Source organism: Homarus americanus, unplaced genomic scaffold (assembly GCF_018991925.1).
Source record: "Homarus americanus isolate GMGI-L3 unplaced genomic scaffold, GMGI_Hamer_2.0 scaffold39155, whole genome shotgun sequence".
Lineage (NCBI taxonomy): Eukaryota > Metazoa > Arthropoda > Malacostraca > Decapoda > Nephropidae > Homarus > Homarus americanus.
Window position 1 is genome coordinate 6,350,645 of NW_024737042.1, and position 18,387 is coordinate 6,369,031.

At 43.4% G+C, this 18,387-nt stretch overlaps 1 protein-coding gene across 1 annotated transcript in view; it reads left to right on the forward strand.

Annotated features, from left to right (window-relative positions):
- LOC121872632 (extensin-like) overlaps nt 1-9,959 on the forward strand; it is a 66,694-nt gene extending 56,735 nt beyond the window's left edge. Inside the window, exon 4 of the mRNA XM_042375549.1 lies at nt 9,702-9,959. Coding sequence (XP_042231483.1) covers nt 9,702-9,913 — 212 coding nt within the window. The 3' untranslated portion in view covers nt 9,914-9,959. The remainder of the gene's footprint in view (nt 1-9,701) is intronic.
- Nucleotides 9,960-18,387: the final 8,428 nt, after the last annotated feature.

An 18,387-nucleotide genomic window follows, 5' to 3' on the forward strand; every position in this document is an offset into this window, starting at 1 on the left:
CCCTCTGAGCGGGCCATCATCCGCTCAAAGAGTTGCTGCGATACCGCCACCCACTTACACTGTCATTCCGGCTCCGGTATCTGTAAACACCCGCTGGTACGCCCTCAATCTGTGCAACTTGCTGTGTGAACACCAGCCAGTACACGGCTTAGTGCCAGTGTTACTCTTGCTCCATGTGTGTTTGTTTACGTGTGTGTGTGTGTGTGTGTGTGTGTGTGTGTGTGTGTGTGTGTGTGTGTGTGTGTGTGTGTGTGTGTGTGAACGCTTTTTGTTGGCCACCCTCCCTCGCATCAGAATTCTGGGCATTTTAAATTAGCATAATCTATCGCAATAAATATGTAAATTTCCAAAGCCTTTGTGACAGAAGATTCATTCAACCCCCAAGTTATCATAAAACGATGTGCTGGTGGTGTGTGTGGAGGCTTCACTAACAGCTGACGACCAAACCCTCCCAGTGTTGCTCCCGTGAACAGTATCCTCACTCAGTACTGCCTTTGTCGTGCATCAGTCTGGGAGTTTACGAGGCAGAACAGATCACTATGAGTGCAAATTAGGAAGATTTATACTCGAGTGAGTGTGAGTTGTGGAGCGTGAGAGATGAGGGAAGTGTACCTCACCTCCCCCCACCGCCTACCACTCCACACACACACACACACACACACAGTGACGCCCACAAGGTAACAGTATCACAGTATGGTGCCTAAACTTGTGATTATTGTGTGTGTCTGGGTCGGGTCTCCCCCAGTCTCTTGTGAAATCAGCGATGCTTAGAATATGTAGGCGGGGGCGTCTGTGCTCAGCGGATGTCTTCAGGTTGTCTAGTGGGCGTATGGGGTGGGTGGATAGGCGTGTTTTGCGGTGGATGGGCGTTGGTTTTTATGTCAGGCGAGTCCTGTGATGATGGGCGTTTTTCTGTAATGTCAAGTAGCCGCTGGCCGTGTTCCTCTTGTGGGCGTCTCGTGTGTATAGGAAGGACGTGGGGGTGTAGTGTGGTGTGGTGTGAGGACATGGGGGGTGGTGTGGTAGGAGGACATGGGGGGTGGTGTGGTGGGAGGATGTGGTGGTGGTGTGGTTGGAGGATGTGGGGGTGGTGTGGTTGGAGGACGTGTGGTGTGGTAGGACACAGGGGTGGTGTGGTAGGAGGACACAGGGGTGGTGTGGTATGGTAGGAGGACACGGGGTTGGTGTGGTAGGAGGGACACAGGGGGGTGGTGTGGTGTGGTAGAGGACGTGGGGAGTGGGGAGGGTGGTGTGGTGTGGTTGGAGGACGTGGGGAGGGTGATATCTTCCCTCACAAGGTCAGCCAGCTGCTTGGAGTTCAACACCAAGAAGAAGTGTTACCAAAAAAAATAATAATAATAATAATATTTATACTAGTCGTTTTCTAATCAGTTTCTCCACATTTTTTTACGGTAAATGTAAAAAAAAATAACGTACAACACTGACACTGTAAATAATAATAATAATAATAATAATAATAATAATAATAATAATAATAATAATAATAATAATAATAAACGTATTACTGAAAACACTATTTTTTCTTTTTTCTTTTTAGAATATTTGATTACAACACAGTACAAGAGTGTCACAGGAGGGGTGCCAAGGGGATGAGGGGTGTCAGGGGGAGGGGATGACGGGTAGGGGGAGAGATCAGAGATGTCAGGAGGGGAGGGAGTAAGGGGGTGTCAGAAGGAAGGATGGCAGGGGGGAGGGTGTGAGGGGAGAGGAAAGGCAGTAGATCGGATGGGGGTGAGAGATGAAGTGAGTGAGTGAGTTAGTGGTGAGTGAGGAGGTGAGCGAGTCGTGAGTAGAGTGAGTGAGTGAGTGAGTGGTTAGAGTTATAATAAGACGAAACAGAGCACAACTACATTTACACGATTAAAAATAGATCGTGTGAGGCATAAACTCCAGATGAGGCGATAAGAGACAATTAGCATGCCGGGGAAGGGGTGGAGGAGGAGAATTGGGATAGGAGAGGAGAAGAAGCAGGGGGAGGTGGGGGAAGAGGAAGAAGCAAGAGGAAAGGGAAGATGGGGGGAGGAGGAGGAGGAGTTATAATGGGAGGGTTTGGGAGGTGGTGTACCAGTAAGTCCATGGTGGGGAGGGGAGGGAGTGTATGCCGCCCCCTCCTCCTTTGCTGGTCCTCCACGCTCTGATGGGTCACTCAGATAGAGACCCTCCAGCCCCGGCCACCACCCACTCTTAGTTATCTCGCTCACTGATAACCACGACCTCTCTCTCTCTCTCTCTCTCTCTCTCTCTCTCTCTCCTGGTGTTTCACTTTTGTCGTTGTGTCGGGAAGAAGAACCCACTAGCGACCACCACCTAAACCTGACCTAAGCATAACCTTACCTAACTTAACCCAACTCAACTCAATCTAACGTAACTCAACCTAACCCAACTTAAAATTAATTTAACCCAACTTAAAATTAACTTAACCCAACTTAAAATTAACTTAACCTTTCATAATATCTTCATTACTAGCAATAATGTAATCGACTTCAGATCCTTTTAATATCGTTAACGCGAGTCTTCGGTGTCAGTCCTAAGTTCCTCAAATTAACTCCAGTTTTTTATTTCTTTACCTAAATTCTCGCAGGATTCGACCCCGAGCTCCTTCTTGTTGGTGGAATCGATCTGAGGTTCTTCAAATTTGCTTACGTGTCTCTCTCTGCCTTCACGTGTTTGAGCTCTCGTGTTGTGGTAGGAAGCCAGTGACTGTACACGGGTAAATGTCAACACCTTCCTTGGGGGGGAACATCCTGCCTCACCTCAACACTCGTCACTCCTTAGCAAAGACTATTGGGATGACCTGAACATTAGCCCCCCCACCCCCATAGCTTATTTCACTTTAAGATTAACGATCCTAACGCTAACCTAACCTAACACCCCTCTCCCTAAACAAAGTACTGTTAAGGTGCTTAATTATCAGGTGAACTGAGCAGGAGAGTCTTCAAGTGATTCAGCTATTGAATTTACATTTCAAAAACTTAATTTTAAGTCGCCATTGAGATGGAATCCTCTAAACCATTTTAAGACATTTTATGATAGTTGATAATGTAATAAGAAACATCTCATATATTCAGGTCAAATCGTGAGGAATGGAAACAGTATTTGTACTCATTATGTTATAGGCGTGAGTAAGGTAGTAACACGTGTTGCAAGTTGGGTAGAGCAGCTGGCGGCAGTAGGAGGAGGAGTTGATTACATACATACCACTTACACAATTGCCAAATAGACGATTGACGCAAAAACTAACCACATCGCGGTAAATGGGATGATAAAAATCGTATAAAACAGACAACCATCCTGATGGGAATCGTCCATTGAGTTGACACCGAGGAGGAGAAGAGAGGCGGGCAGCAGAGGTCCATGTGTGTACTTAGTTGTCGTTGGCAGAGGGCGGCTGGGTTACAAGTGTGTTGCTTGGTACACCCGCGCATAATGATACCTGCTCTGGGTGTAGCTCTGCCATTCACTGCTGAGAGTCACCCCTACAACACCTCAAGGACCATCACACTTTACATCGCCAGGTGAGGGTGTGAGTCAGTAGCTACCACACCGCGCATCTCCCTCCCGCTAATTACCACGATTTATTTTTTATTTTGTTTTTATTCCCGGGAGAAATATTTATGAAGTGGCAAATAGCATGAGCGACGCGGTTCATGCCTGAGACATTCTTGGCATCATCACTGCTCAGCCCTCTCCCAGTAAGTAAACCTGCCTCCCTTAGTAGCGGGGATTTCCGACTTTTAGAGGCGGTAGTGCGTCAGAGGGAGAGAGGGGGGAAGGGGAGAGAAGGAAGAAGGGAGAGAAGGAAGAAGGGAGAGAAGGAAGGGGGGGGGAAGAAAGGTGATGAAAGACGAAGGTAGCGAGGAAGGGGGGAGGAAGAATGATGAAGAAGTCAGTAGTACCACGTTAGAAACACAGCTTCTTGTCCGATCAGCGAAGTTAAGCAACGTTGGGTCTGATTAGCACTTGGATGGGTGACCGCCTGGCCCTAATAACACCAGGACTCGACAGGAAACAGACATCTCTTGTCTTTGTCAGCTGTCCTTGGTCAAATTCACTGAATGTCTATTATTATTAAAAGAACGAAAGAAGAAAGACACTCTTCACCCCAGGCTTGTTTTTTTTTATTATTATTATAGTTATTATTATTATTATTATTAAGGGCCGCCGTCTCCTCGAAAGTGATGGCCCCCATATGAGTACACACGGGGTCTTGGCGAGGCTCACTAAGCAGGCTAACACAGTAATGACACCCAGGTCAGGAATGTCGAGCTCTACTTCACATCCTCACCCGTTTATGTACACTGAGAGACACCACCAACTTTAAACACCCACTGAGAGATAACAGGGGTGGAGGAGAGACAGAGAGAGAAATAGAGTAAGAGAGGGGGAGGGTGTTGGTGGAGAGAGAGGAGAGGGGGTTGAGTGGAGAGGGTGTTGGTGGAGAGAGGAGATGTTGGTGAGAGAGGGGGAGGGTGTTGGTGGAGAGAGAGGGGGAGGGGGAGGGTGTTGGTGGACAGAACGAGACGATCATTAGTGTCACATACAATAAGTAAACACACACACACACACATTCGACCACAACAGCACCACAACGCGTCCACACTAATATATATTTACCAACCCAGTGGAGTTAACTTTGACTTTCTCCCGAGCTTCCTCTGTGTGTGTGTGTGTGTGTGTGTGTGTGTGTGTGTGTGTGTGTGTGTGTGTGTGTGTGTGTGTGTGTGTGTGTGTGTGTGGTCACGGGCGTTATTGAGATGTTGGTTGTGATGGTGGTTATAGCAATGGTAGTGGTAGTAGTAGTAGTGGTCGTGGTCTTCTGGAGCAAATATAATTATATAAATACTGCTGAATTAACGTTGGCTGTGCTGGTTAAGATGGCGTGTTGGCTCACCATCCCAGACACGATTGTTGTATTTACCTGTTATTGTGTTGCCCTGTGTTTATTATAGTAATTTACAGTAATGGAATAATATTAATAATAATAATAATAATAATAATAATAATAAGAAGAAGAAGAAGAAGGAGAAGAAGAAGAAAAAGAAGAAGAGCAACAAAAATAATAATAATAATAATAATAATAAAATTTATCACACCACCACGAACATCAACACGTGAGTGGCGGCAACTCTCACAACACTGACACCCACGACGGCTATAACTCACAGATGACTTAAAATTACCACCAATACGACAATAATACACTTTCACGCCATGACTAAAACCAGAGGCTATGGAGAGTTATTGAGTAGAAACTGATTTTCAAACGGACGGACGGACGGACAGACAGGAGAGAATGGAGAGGGTTTCCCTGGAGACGTGTGAGGACAAGGCGGGTTGAGTCATGGGAGCTAAGTTGAGAGGTGTGTGTGTGTGTGTGTGTGTGTGTGTCTTGTGGCAACATGTGGTTGGCTGGCTACCTCGACCACCACCACCACTACTACCACCACACCTGTTACTACTACTACTACAACTACTACCACCACAACACATTTTACCACTAGTACTACCACACCTGTAACTACTACTGCTACCACCACCACCACATCTGCGATTACGACCATCACTACCACTGCCCAGGCACAATACCTACTTCCACCACCATCCAGTGAAGGTTTATAGACTAAAACACCTGAACAACACCAAAGATTCACACTTATTTACAACGAAGACATCACCTGGAGTAAGCTCATCAACAGGTAAACATTGTTGTAGTACCGACACAATATTACCTTCATACTTTTACCCGGATAATGAAGGTGATTTAACAGTTCAGCAGGTGTGTTCATTCAAGCGTGGATGAGTGTACTTGTGTGCCTTTATGACTAATTCTCTGTACACTTGTGGTATGTGAACATGTGTACTATTTGATATCAGTCCACCATAATATTGACGGATTAATGTATTTACGTGCGCACTGGAAGTATTCTAGCACTGCTTTGTAGACGTATGCAGGTGAGCACAGGTGTGTGTTTGTACACCTGAGCATTAGCATCGCGATATAGCCGGGTGTACACCTGGTTGGGGGTAAGCAGGTGTAGAGTGGACACACACACACACACACACACACACACACACACACACACACACACACACACACACCACGCTGAAGATAAATCCACAAGCGGCAGCACGCGATAACGGAACGAGTAATACGGCGAAATAACCAACCACGGGTGAGAGGCTACGACAGATTACCACGGGTCCTCTGTAGTTGTGTGTGTGTGTAGTAAGGTACCGAGCGGGCGGAGGGCTGTCAGGTAGGCCAGGTGCTGCGGTACACTGAGAAAAGGAAAACGTAAAATTTAAGATCGCTGTGAATCACACACAGGTAGTAACAGAGGAGGCAGGTAGAGAGTGGAGGGTTTAAGTGTGGGAACTATAGGAGGAGGGTGGCGGGAGGGAGAGAGATATGAGACAGGTAAAGCGGAGGAGGAGGAAGAGGCAAGTCTGTGTGGTTGGAAGAGTGTAAAGAAAACATAAAACAGGAATAAGAAGAACAGAGAGCATGGGAGAGTGAAAGGGAGAGAGACGGGAAAACTGGGATACGCATTAGGGGGATGTGGGGGAAGTACGGTTGTGATGGAGGAGGAAGAGGAGACGGAGAAGGAGACGGAGAAGGAGAGGAAGGAGGAGGAGGGGGAAACAAGGTGTAGGCGGTTTGTGTATGGGGGATAGAGGGAGGGAGGAGGGTCTTTGTGCGGCCAGATTGTGTGTCGTGGCGGCGGCGTCCACCTGGCGTCTCCACCCTGTATACCGCCGAAGACTTACCAACTGAACACAAGATACGGGAAGAAACCTCTGAGGAGTTTGTTAAGTAACTACACAAGTTTGAAGACAACAGATCAAGTAATATGTTATTAAATTAAAGTTTGAAGACAAGACCTAATAATAATTCGATATGATTAAAATTCTGAAGACAGTTGATCTAAGAGTTTGATATGAATTAAAAGTTTAAAACCAACTACCTTAAGAATTTGAAATCAATAAAAGTTTGGAGACAATAAGAGTTTAACAAGGAAGCAGAAAACAAATCGTGATTTTTTTTTCGTGAAAACAAATAACAATTTCTTCAACACACAAAAGATACATTCTGCACCACGAGTGTTACACATAGGTCAGGTATGTAAATTATGGAGACTACGTGTACCGCTATAACCCAGCACTCTTATATAACCTTATAGTACTACATATGTAATAACTACAGTATATAACACCTGGCTGGCTAACACTGACTGACAGGCTTGTTGAGTCAGCCAGGTGTCAGGAATAAAGGCGTAAATGACACCTTACCTGGCGTCATATAAGGTCATATATAACAGTGTTAATAGCAGGTGTTGGTAGCCGTACGCATCAAGTTGGTTGAAAATATATACCTATTACTCTGATATACAACTTCTTATAGGATATAATCAGGGGAGGGAGTGTATGTGGCGTAACGTGACCAACCACCTTTATTATTATTATTATTATTATTATTATTATTATTATTATTATTATTATTATTATTATTATTATTGTTGTTGTTGTTGTTATTATTGTTATTATTATTATTGTTATTATTATTATTATTATTATTATTATTATTATTATTATTATTATTATTATTATTATTATCATCATCGTCGTTTTGTTACTGTAGTGTGGAGATACGTGAAAGAGGGAGGGGGTGAAAATGACTGTCGTGGAGAAGAGGAGGTAGGAGGAGGATTGTCGTAGAGGGAGGGAGGGAGGGAGGGAGACCAGTGCCCGGCGGTAGCCAACTCTAACCTTAACCTTGTTCTCACCTCCTCCTCCCAACAAATTTATTCCTCCTACCTGGGCACATTGTGTTAACATTATGGCGGTGGTGTCGCCTGAGGGCCGCCATACTACTGCTGCTACACCTACCAACTGCCGCTTCCTTCACACACACTACAGCCGCCCCCGACTTAGGCCTACCTCTCCCCCACAGCTTACCTTCCTCCAAGGAGACCCCACCACTTGTCTACTGAACCGTGTATATGTATATATATATATATATATATATATATATATATATATATATATATATATATATATATATATATATATATATATATATATATATATATATACGACAGTAAATCATCAGTGAGTGGAGGGGTAACTTAGCTGTGAGACAAGGAGTGAGGGAGCTTGGGAGAGCTGCAGGTAGGCAGGGAAACAGTCCAGGTGGGGCGTCATGGTCGACAATCGTACAGGTGTATGGGATGAGGTACAACCCTACTGGAGGGTGTACCCCGGGGACACGACGCACCGTATACACACACACACACACACACACACACACACACACACACACACACACTAGCGGCCTATACCCCCAACCTTAGTCTAATCTAATCTAATCGTTACGCCTACCTCCTGTTACAGAACCATTTTCCTCCTCATCACCATTATTCATGTTCTACATCTCCCTTATTGTCATAATCATTTCTTTCACACACACACACACACACACACACACACACACACACACACACACACACACACACACGGCCTGAACTAAACCAACTGGACAAAACTATTAGTGGGCAAAACTGCAAGCTGTGTTTTCCTGAAAGACCAAACAGTCAGTCTTACTTGTACCCGACAACTGTTGATGTTATAATGTATCACCGCACTCCCATAACTAAGGTCTTTAAAGACGTCGAGGTTAGTACATACATACGCTATAGTCATCGACGATTAAAAGATAAAAGAGATACCTACCAGATTGACGATGAGAATAATGATGATGGTGGTCAGGATGATAATGGTAATGATGGTGGCTATGGTTTATTATGCGGATGATGATGAGGAGGAAGATGACAACAAGAGGAGGTGAGGCGGTAATAGTAAGGTGTGTGTAGTGGGAGGTGTAGTATTAAGAGGTGTGCCTGAGGTAGGTTGGGTGACCCGGGCCACCCCACCCGTGATCACTAACATCTCAGGTAATGGTGAGGTTTTAGTTTCAACATTTATCATTTCTCATCCTCTGGTGCAACTGTCTCTTGGATGTTCCCTTAACTATCTATTCCTCTCCTTTGATACCAAGTTGTAAGACGAATATAACCGTACAGTACAGTATATAAACTACAGAAGCCTAGAATCTGTAAACAATGATGAACAATAAACAGGAGTCACGGTCAAGTGTGGATTATTGGCCAGTGACTTTTCAAGTGCCAAAAATAAAGAAACGTAATGCAGAAGAGAGTGGGCGTGTGGTAGACGAGTGGTGAGCCAAGATGAACGTAACTCACATGGCTGTGCAAGTTAAACCTTCACTAAGTGTGGCGGCAACAGCAGTCGTGGTTGGAGCAGTTTTACATTTAATCAATGAGTTGAGGCCGGAGTAATGACGGGCCCCGGGATAATGGCAGGACGGGGGTGAACCTTGTGGTAGTGAGGGTCCTGCTCGGGGCCCCTCGGGGACTGCACGTCCTGGGAAGGAGTGTAGAGAGAGGAGGAGGAAGAGGAGGTGAGGAGGAGGATGTTGCAAGTGGGAGCGGCCCGAGGCAACGCCCTGGGCATGGTCCTGGGCCAGCCCTTGATCACCACCTTGTCGATGCCCTGAGAAAACTGTACGACCTGAGACAGCGGGTCATTAATCTGTGGCGTTGTTGCGTGCTGCATCTGAGTGGATTTTGATTATGTTACTAACTCTCTCGTTTTTCTTGCAGTTGACGACCACTTCGCCAAGGCCCTCGGGGAGACGTGGGTCAAACTGCAGGCAGAGCGTCGTGATTCCACCGCCAGTAACAGCAGCAGTAGCAGCAACAGCGGGACCAGCAGCAGTGGCGGGGTGGGCGTGGGCGGTGGTAGTGCTGTGGTAAGCCGGCTGAGCCCCACTCGGTCGTCCCCAGCGCCCGTGCCTCGCCTCATCTCTACGTGAGCGCCTCACCCACTCTCTCCTGTTCCAAAACTCTCTTCGGGTGGGACACGACATGGCTACTGTCGTTCGTTCTTTTCAAGTCTCCATCTGTTCCACGTCCTCGACTGGTTGGAGTGCAGGCGTCCGGGGGTGGGTGGTGAGCAGACCTGACCCCCGTGGTAACCACACCCAGGGCGTCGACTGAGGTGTATCTACCAGTACACCTTCACCACACCTTGCCCTCGACCCCCGCCCACCAACACACACACACACACACCTCTCCCTTCAACACTACCAGGAGGTGGAGGTGGGCGGGCAGGGAGCGTCAAGGACGGGACATCACCTACCCTGGGTGTCACAAGGGTCTGCTGCACCGCTGGGGGAAGCTGCACCGCTAGGGGTAGCTGCACCGCTAGAGGTATGATGCAGCACAGCTAGGGAACGCTGCATTATATTGGGTCTGTTGCACTGCTAGGACGATGCTGCACTGTGAGGGAAGATGCTGTACCTCCTGGGAATGGCTGCACCAGGGGACTGACTACCTGGTGTACCGCAAGGGTCACAAGGGTTGGCTAGGACCTTAGGTAGTAAGTAGGGGGAGGCGAGAGTCCTTCCTACTGTTAGGGACAAGGCTGGTACCTAAACTTGAGGCTACTTGAGGCCGTCTTGAATCTCAATCATGCTCTTAACTTCTTTTTTTAAGTTTGACAATAATATGTTGTGAATGTCTATATATTAATTTTTCTGAACACAGATATTTGTATCTACTGTACATATATGTATACAATATTGTAAATACCTTATGTATATATTGCTGTGTATATATAACTGTGATCTAAATCCTATTTGTTGTTTGTTATTAATAAGCTGATTAGGATGAGTTCTTATAATTACTCTGAATAGACATTATTGTAGAATTTTAGTAATGAGTTTGGTCCGAGAGAAAGAGAGGAATTATCTTGCGTGTGAGGCGGTAAGAGGGCATTAGCGATAGTGGACGTGATGGCGCGACGACCGGCCTCTGGTACCCCTGACGTGATACCCCTGACATGGAAGCCCTATGACAACCTTGACACGGTAGCCCTGACACGATAGCCCTGACATGACAGACCAGACATGGTAACTCTAATATAACATCCCTGACATGACAGCCCAGACACGGTAGCCCTAATATAAGAGCCCTGACACGGTAGCCCTGACATGACAGCCCAGACTCGGTATCCCTGACATGACAGCCCAGACACGGTAGCCCTAATATAACAGCCCTGACACGGTAGCCCCGACATGACAGCCCTGACACGGTACCCATCAGACATAACAGCCTTATTTCTATGTAATGACAAAGCTCTTGTTGACACTTTCCCATAGTGTACCCAACTTAAAGGACCGAACAAGGGTAAACAAAGGCAAACCAGAGATCAAGAAAGAGACAAGCGTGGGTAAACAAGGGACTTTATAAAGGACAAAACAAAAATAAACAAACAAGAACAACACAGGCCGCGTCAGTCAGTCCCCCTCCACCCAGTGAGAGACTCCGGTCTTGGGCCAGTCTGTTCTCCATGTATGAAAAAATGATCTCATGATTTCGATGTTATTATTATTATTATTATTATTATTATTATTATTATTATTATTTAACCTTAGTGCTTGACCATATATATATATATATATATATATATATATATATATATATATATATATATATATATATATATATATATATATATATATATATATATATATATATATATATATTATCGTTCTTGTAGATTAATTAATAATGAAAGTATTTACTCTTCTGTGTTCTGTCTCCCCCTTTGTATTCGTGATCGATTAACAAAAAAGAAAATTAGTCGATTTATAGAATGTTTAAAATAAAAATAATAATAATGAATTACAATATTCTTCCTTGGCCTCACGTATACACACACCTGGTCGAGGGTTCATCTGGTCGAGGGTTCATCTGGTCGAGGGTTCACCTGGTCGAGGCTTCACCTAAGCTAATTTCCGTCAGCCCTCCACAGCTTTAAAAAGAACTCTCTCAACTTTTTCTATATTTTCTCAAACTCAATTTTTAGTCAGTATCAGAAGCATGCTCTGTTTATACTTTTTAATAATATGTTTTGAAATACATACTATCACGTGAGATGGTTCATTGTCGTGTTTTAAAACTTTATATTACAAGTGTCTTGTTGGGGGTAAATACAAGTGTTAAAAGTGTAATTGTATTTATGGCTCTGTTAGGATATTATGGCCAGGAAGGTGTTATAATTGCCACCATATTTTAGGTATTTATTTGTATTAATTCACCTGTGAGAAAACAGGACTCATAAAATACCAGAATTTATGACTTTAACTATGAGACAAAATGACTCATAATACCAGAATATTCTTTTTATAGTTCAACTGTATAAGACAAAAAATGACTCATAAAATACCCCAAAATTTAGACATTGGTGAGAATTTATAAACTTATCAGAAAAATAATGATATATACATATAACAACCACGAAATCTTAAATAAAAAAAAAATTAAAGCACTTTCCTGTCCACTGAGTTTTTCCACACAACAGAAATTATATCACAGCTTTTCAACCAATAGATAAAATAATTCTGTATATTCCAATGTACAAAAGAAAAATAACTCACTACAGTCTGAAATACATTAACTTGTACAAAAAAAAATAAAATAAAAAATTATGTATATTCTAATTCTAAACTATTGTTATTATTATTATTACTATTGTAGGTTCAAATTTATTTTCATCAATGTTCTTTTACAAAAAATAAAAGTCCGTGTATTGTTAGTCACTTTCTATCACTCAATATTTTATTTTTCCCGGGAAAGAGTAGGTGCAAGTGTACAGTTTTACCGGTTAATGGCATAGAATTCATTAAGGTTTGTACCGGTTAATGGCATAATGTAAACAGAGTGACGCCAGTTCATTAGAGTCCATACCGGTTAATGGCATAATGTAAACAGAGTGACGCCAGTTCATTAGAGTCCATACCGATTAATGGCATAATGTAAACAGAGTGACGCCAGTTCATTAGAGTCCATACCGGTTAATGGCATAATGTAAACAGAGTGACGCCAGTTCATTAGAGTCCATACCGGTTAATGGCATAATGTAAACAGAGTGACGCCAGTTCATTAGAGTCCATACCGGTTAATGGCATAATGTAAACAGAGTGACGCCAGTTCATTAGAGTCCACACCGGTTAATGGCATAATGTAAATAAAGAGAGGGGCCTGACTTCATCAGTTTTCACATACACACAACAGGTCAGTGAGTGTTTGTCTTTCGTGGTATGTTGTTGTTGTTGTTGTTTGTTGTTGTTGTTCATCAGTTTCGTCCAGTATGTACCGCTACGCAATAAAAATAAATTATTTACATTTTAATTAATTTCTGGTTTTCATTATCCTAACCATGCAGTGACACAAGTGCCGGCCATGACACTGCCAGCCAGGGTCACCAACATGTAGCTGTGAGATAAGAGGAATATCCATTACAGTGAAACCTTTATTTAACGGACTATATGGAGAGGAAATTCCTTCATATCGAGGGTCCGTTAGATGTGAAACCTCCATCAAACGAACTATACGAAGATGAAAGTACGTTATATCGAGGATTCATGACATACGAAACCCTCCATCTAACGGATTATACGGAGAGAGGTCCAGTATATGGAGTTTTCACTGTATATATGATATAATTGATAATAGTCATCATGACAGGATAATAATATAATAATGATAATATCCCTCATGGTAAAATAATATAGGCAATGATATTATCCTTAATGACAAATCTCCCACATGAAATTTACAATAATAATAATAATAATAATAATAATATCCCTCAATGATACATAGGTAATATCCATCCTTATACATTAATATCTATGATGATTACAAAAGTATGTATAACTATATATGTATAAATAATGGTAACAGCCATCGATTATACACCAAAAATATTATACATGACAATACGCAATTACCATGAAGCATGCCTACGAGATAAACAGCTTTGTGAAGAACACTGTCCCCTCAGTCTATCTATCTATCTATCTATCTATCTATCTGTCTATCTATCTATTAATCTATCTATCTACCTATCTATCTACAGTATATCTATCTATCTACCCATCATGCACTACCACGGCTGGAGGATTCACACAAGACTTGGACGTTAAAATATCCAGGTAAAGTTGGACCTCATGACGCATCTACACAGGTAAGTCGGCGGTAATCAAGCTCCACCAATCATAACCTCATATGACAATTAGAGCTAAAATTATTGGCTGTGAGAAAAGTACTTGTGTTTTTAGTCAGATACATGGATTATATACCTGTACCTTACTGTACACTGTCTATGCTTGCACTATCGAAGTGATCAGTGCACAGTATATATATATACATGCAATCAACACCTCAACCCGCCAGGATTCGAACCCACGGCCCACGAGCCCATGACTGTGACAGGGGAACGCTAACCACTGTACCACCAGGACACTAAAAGCAGTCCTAGACTTTGTTATATTTCACAAAAAGCCTGTTCAACGAGCTTAAGGCGCCGTGAATCTCTAATGGGGACTACCCATATCACGTAGGTGGTCAGAGTAACGTTTTACGGGTAGTCCCCATTAGAGATTCACAGCACTCAGCTCGAAGCTGAAATCTGTAAACGTGCTTTATATATATATATATATATATATATATATATATATATATATATATATAAATATATATCACTGTAGTGCGCGTAATCTAGGTATATGCTGATAACCACAAGGAAAGAAAGAAACACGAAGTTCCCAAACGCTTTCGTGTAATTCACATCTTCAGGGGTGAGTACAGACTAAGGAAAACATAACAAGACACTTCAGATGTGAATTACGAAAGCGTTTGAACTTCGTGTTTTCTTCTTTCCTTATGGTTATGAGCATATATATATATATATATGCAATAAATCTGTAGATATATATATATATATATATATATATATATATATATATATATATATATATATATATATATATATATATATATATATATATATAATTAAACCAAAAATTAACATTGGCACTAATTGGTACATCAGTGGCACTCCTGTTACATCACCGTGCATATCAAAATAATGAGAGAACGAACACCAGTCTCAAGGAACGACGAATCACCCTGAGTTACGAACCATTATCTCGAAGCAGCAGTAACAAACCACTGAGGCGGCACGACCACTGACCTAATTATACCTGGCTCTAAGGTGAAGTCAAGTGTGTAATGGTGGTGTTGCGTGAGAGACAGTTGTTGGGCGGGTTGAGTTAGGTTAGCGGGTGCACGCCATGTTAACGTCACACAGTGTATTAATACATGGCTGCCTCAACCTCACCTCTGCCGCGCGATTCAATAAGGTTGAGGTAAACTCGCCGACTTGTAATCAAAGCTTGAAAACTGCCCCAACAAATCACACAAATCCCTTCGTTTTTCTGGTCATTTCAAGGAACTGCCTCCACTTGAGCTCAGGAGGAGGAAGAGTTTAATTGCAGCATTAATTCACGAGACTAATTTATGTTGGTATGAATAACTAAATGCTGTAAACTGCCTCACACTTACTGAAATAAACACCAATTACACACACACACACACACACACACACAAACGTATATTTACACACATATATAAAGTACATATAGAATACACATACAATCACCTCGTACACGAAACGACCGACAAATAAAGCTCTTTAAATATATATAAATGACTCGAACTTTACCCGAAAGATCAAAACTTGCATCGAAACTCTACTGAGATTCTACCTTTGCTATACACGCCACCTTACCACACTAATTACAAGATAAGGCCAGCATACTAAATCTTTGTACATCGAACCCCACTAGGATACTGCCTCCTGAAGTGCCACTCTACGTTAGGACCCCAGGAAGTGTCCCAGACGCTCACACCGTCGTCAGGAGCAAGGTCTCAGGTGTTCTCGCGGCCACAGGTAAATTACATATGATTCAATCCTATAAAACACACAAGCCGATGACTATTACCGCTATATCTTAACTTTTTTGAATGATGAAAACCTGAATTTATCTTGGTGCCCTTCACAATTATCTATCTTGGTGCCCTTCACAATTATCTATCTTGGTGCCCTTCACAATCATCTATCTTGGTGTCCTTCACAGTCATCTATCTTGGTGCCCTTCACAATCATCTATCTTGGTGCCCTTCACAGTCATCTATCTTGGTGCCCTTCACAGTCATCTATCTTTGTGCCCTTCACAGTCATCTATCTTGGTGCCCTTCACAGTCATCTATCTTGGTGCCCTTCACAGTCATCTATCTTGGTGCCCTTCACAGTAATCTATCTTGGTGCCCTTCACAGTCATCTATCTTGGTGCCCTTCACAGTCTATCTTGGTCTCACAGTCATCTATCTTGGTGCCCTTCAAGTCATCTATCTTGGTGCCCTTCACAGTCATCTATCTTGGTGCCCTTCACAGTCATCTATCTTGGTGCCCTTCACAGTCATCTATCTTGGTGCCCTTCACAGTCATCTATCTTGGTGCCCTTCACAGTCATCTATCTTGGTGCCCTTCACAGTCATCTATCTTGGTGCCCTTCACAAGTAAACACTACCATAGCCACACGTACTGTACCTCTATGATTTGTATTTATCTTCAATATTAAGTATTTATTTTTTTAACTCCTACCACACACACACACACTACTACTACTACTACTACTACTTTGCTGTCACTCGGAATCGAGTATGACGATCATCCAGCTATGATAAAATGATATGGGTTCTTAGGGATGTCACCTGGTTAGTGAGTTTTGAGGTGGCTAAAGAGCCCGACACGGTACCGGCAGCATCGTCCACATTCGTTGCACATGTGGAGGGCTCCATCTACTGTGGGAGGGGCGGTGGCAGCGTCTTTCCGACGTTGGCGCTTATCTGCCTCGGTTTGCAGTCGGGCTAACTCGAAAGTATTGACACCTTCCCGTGTGGTGCTCCTCCAAGCGTTACGATGTGGAGTAATTGACTCCCAGGTGAGGGGGTCGATTTGGCACCTTTTCAGGTTTGTCTTAAGACTATCCTTATACCTTTTCAATTGCCCGCCAACGTTACGTTAACTATTCGTAAAGTGACTATAAAGCAGCTGCTTTGGCAGTCTACTGTCGTCCATGCGGGTAACATGGCCAGTCCAACGTAGTTGTTAATGATAATGGTAGCCTCGATGCTCCTACAGTTGGTGTCAGAAAGAATGCTGGCATTTGTTCTCTTGTGTTCTCAGCGAACTCGGAGGATGGAACGTAGACCACACACACACACACACACACACACACACACACACACACACACACACACACACACACACACACACATCACTCCACAAATATGTACGTAAACTCACGTCCATAAGTAAAAACACAGACAAAAGCAACAACAACAAAAAGAACATTAAATTTGTTTTGGTGTGCGTGTTGGTGGACGGATGTGTCTGTCTTATTTGGTAAAGAAAAAAACAATAATATCTGTAAACGGACCGACCGCAGAGCTGCTCAGGGACTTTATAGCTTCGTGTAGCGAGTTCATAAAAAGGTTGTTTGATCCGCTCTGAGATGGTTCATTCCCTGACAGTAGTACCACTCTCGCTACCATCACCATCACCACCACCACCACCACCATCACCACCACTACCATAATCACCATCACCACCGCTTCCCGCAGGCCAACACTGAGCTCTTGATACACTACTGCAACTCATGGGCGCTAGTGTGTGTGTGTGTGTGTGTGTGTGTGTGTGTGTGTGTGTGTGTGTGTGTGTGTGTGTGTGTCCAGGGATTAACACAATGATCCCGGCAGAGTATGTAAATCCATACAAAATCCCCATGTGTCAGCCCCCGAAGTGACAGTCCCCTTCTCCTAAGATCCTCTCCTCACCACACCAGTCACAGCAACAACAGGAAATCATTGACGTCTTGTGTGTGCAGAGAGAGAGAGAGAGAGAGAGAGAGAGAGAGAGTAATCAGGTAAACTAAACAGGAAGAAGATCACTCGTACCGCTAATCCAAGGTGGACTTAATTCTCTCCCAGGTATCATTATTCTCCCCTGGTCTTTGGGCGAGTTGTTGTAAAGTGCCGTGTGTGTGTGTGTGTGTGTGTGGTGAGAGAGAAGGATACACACGTAAACAAAGCAACAGACCTCCGCGTTCAGTTTGTAAACAATGGAGCATCACCCGCGGTCGTCATCAGCGTCACTACGACATACCTTGGTAGTTCCCTCTCACCACGGCGCGTAAACAACAAACCATACCATGCAAACAACATTGCACGCAAAACAACACACCACCGCACGCAAACAAAAAGAACATCGCACGCAAAATAACACACCACAGCACGCAAACAACACCGCAAAAGAGAAAGTTCCATTAAGTTCGTTCACCTAAAGCTTTAGGTCGGGTCAGGAGACAATTCACCC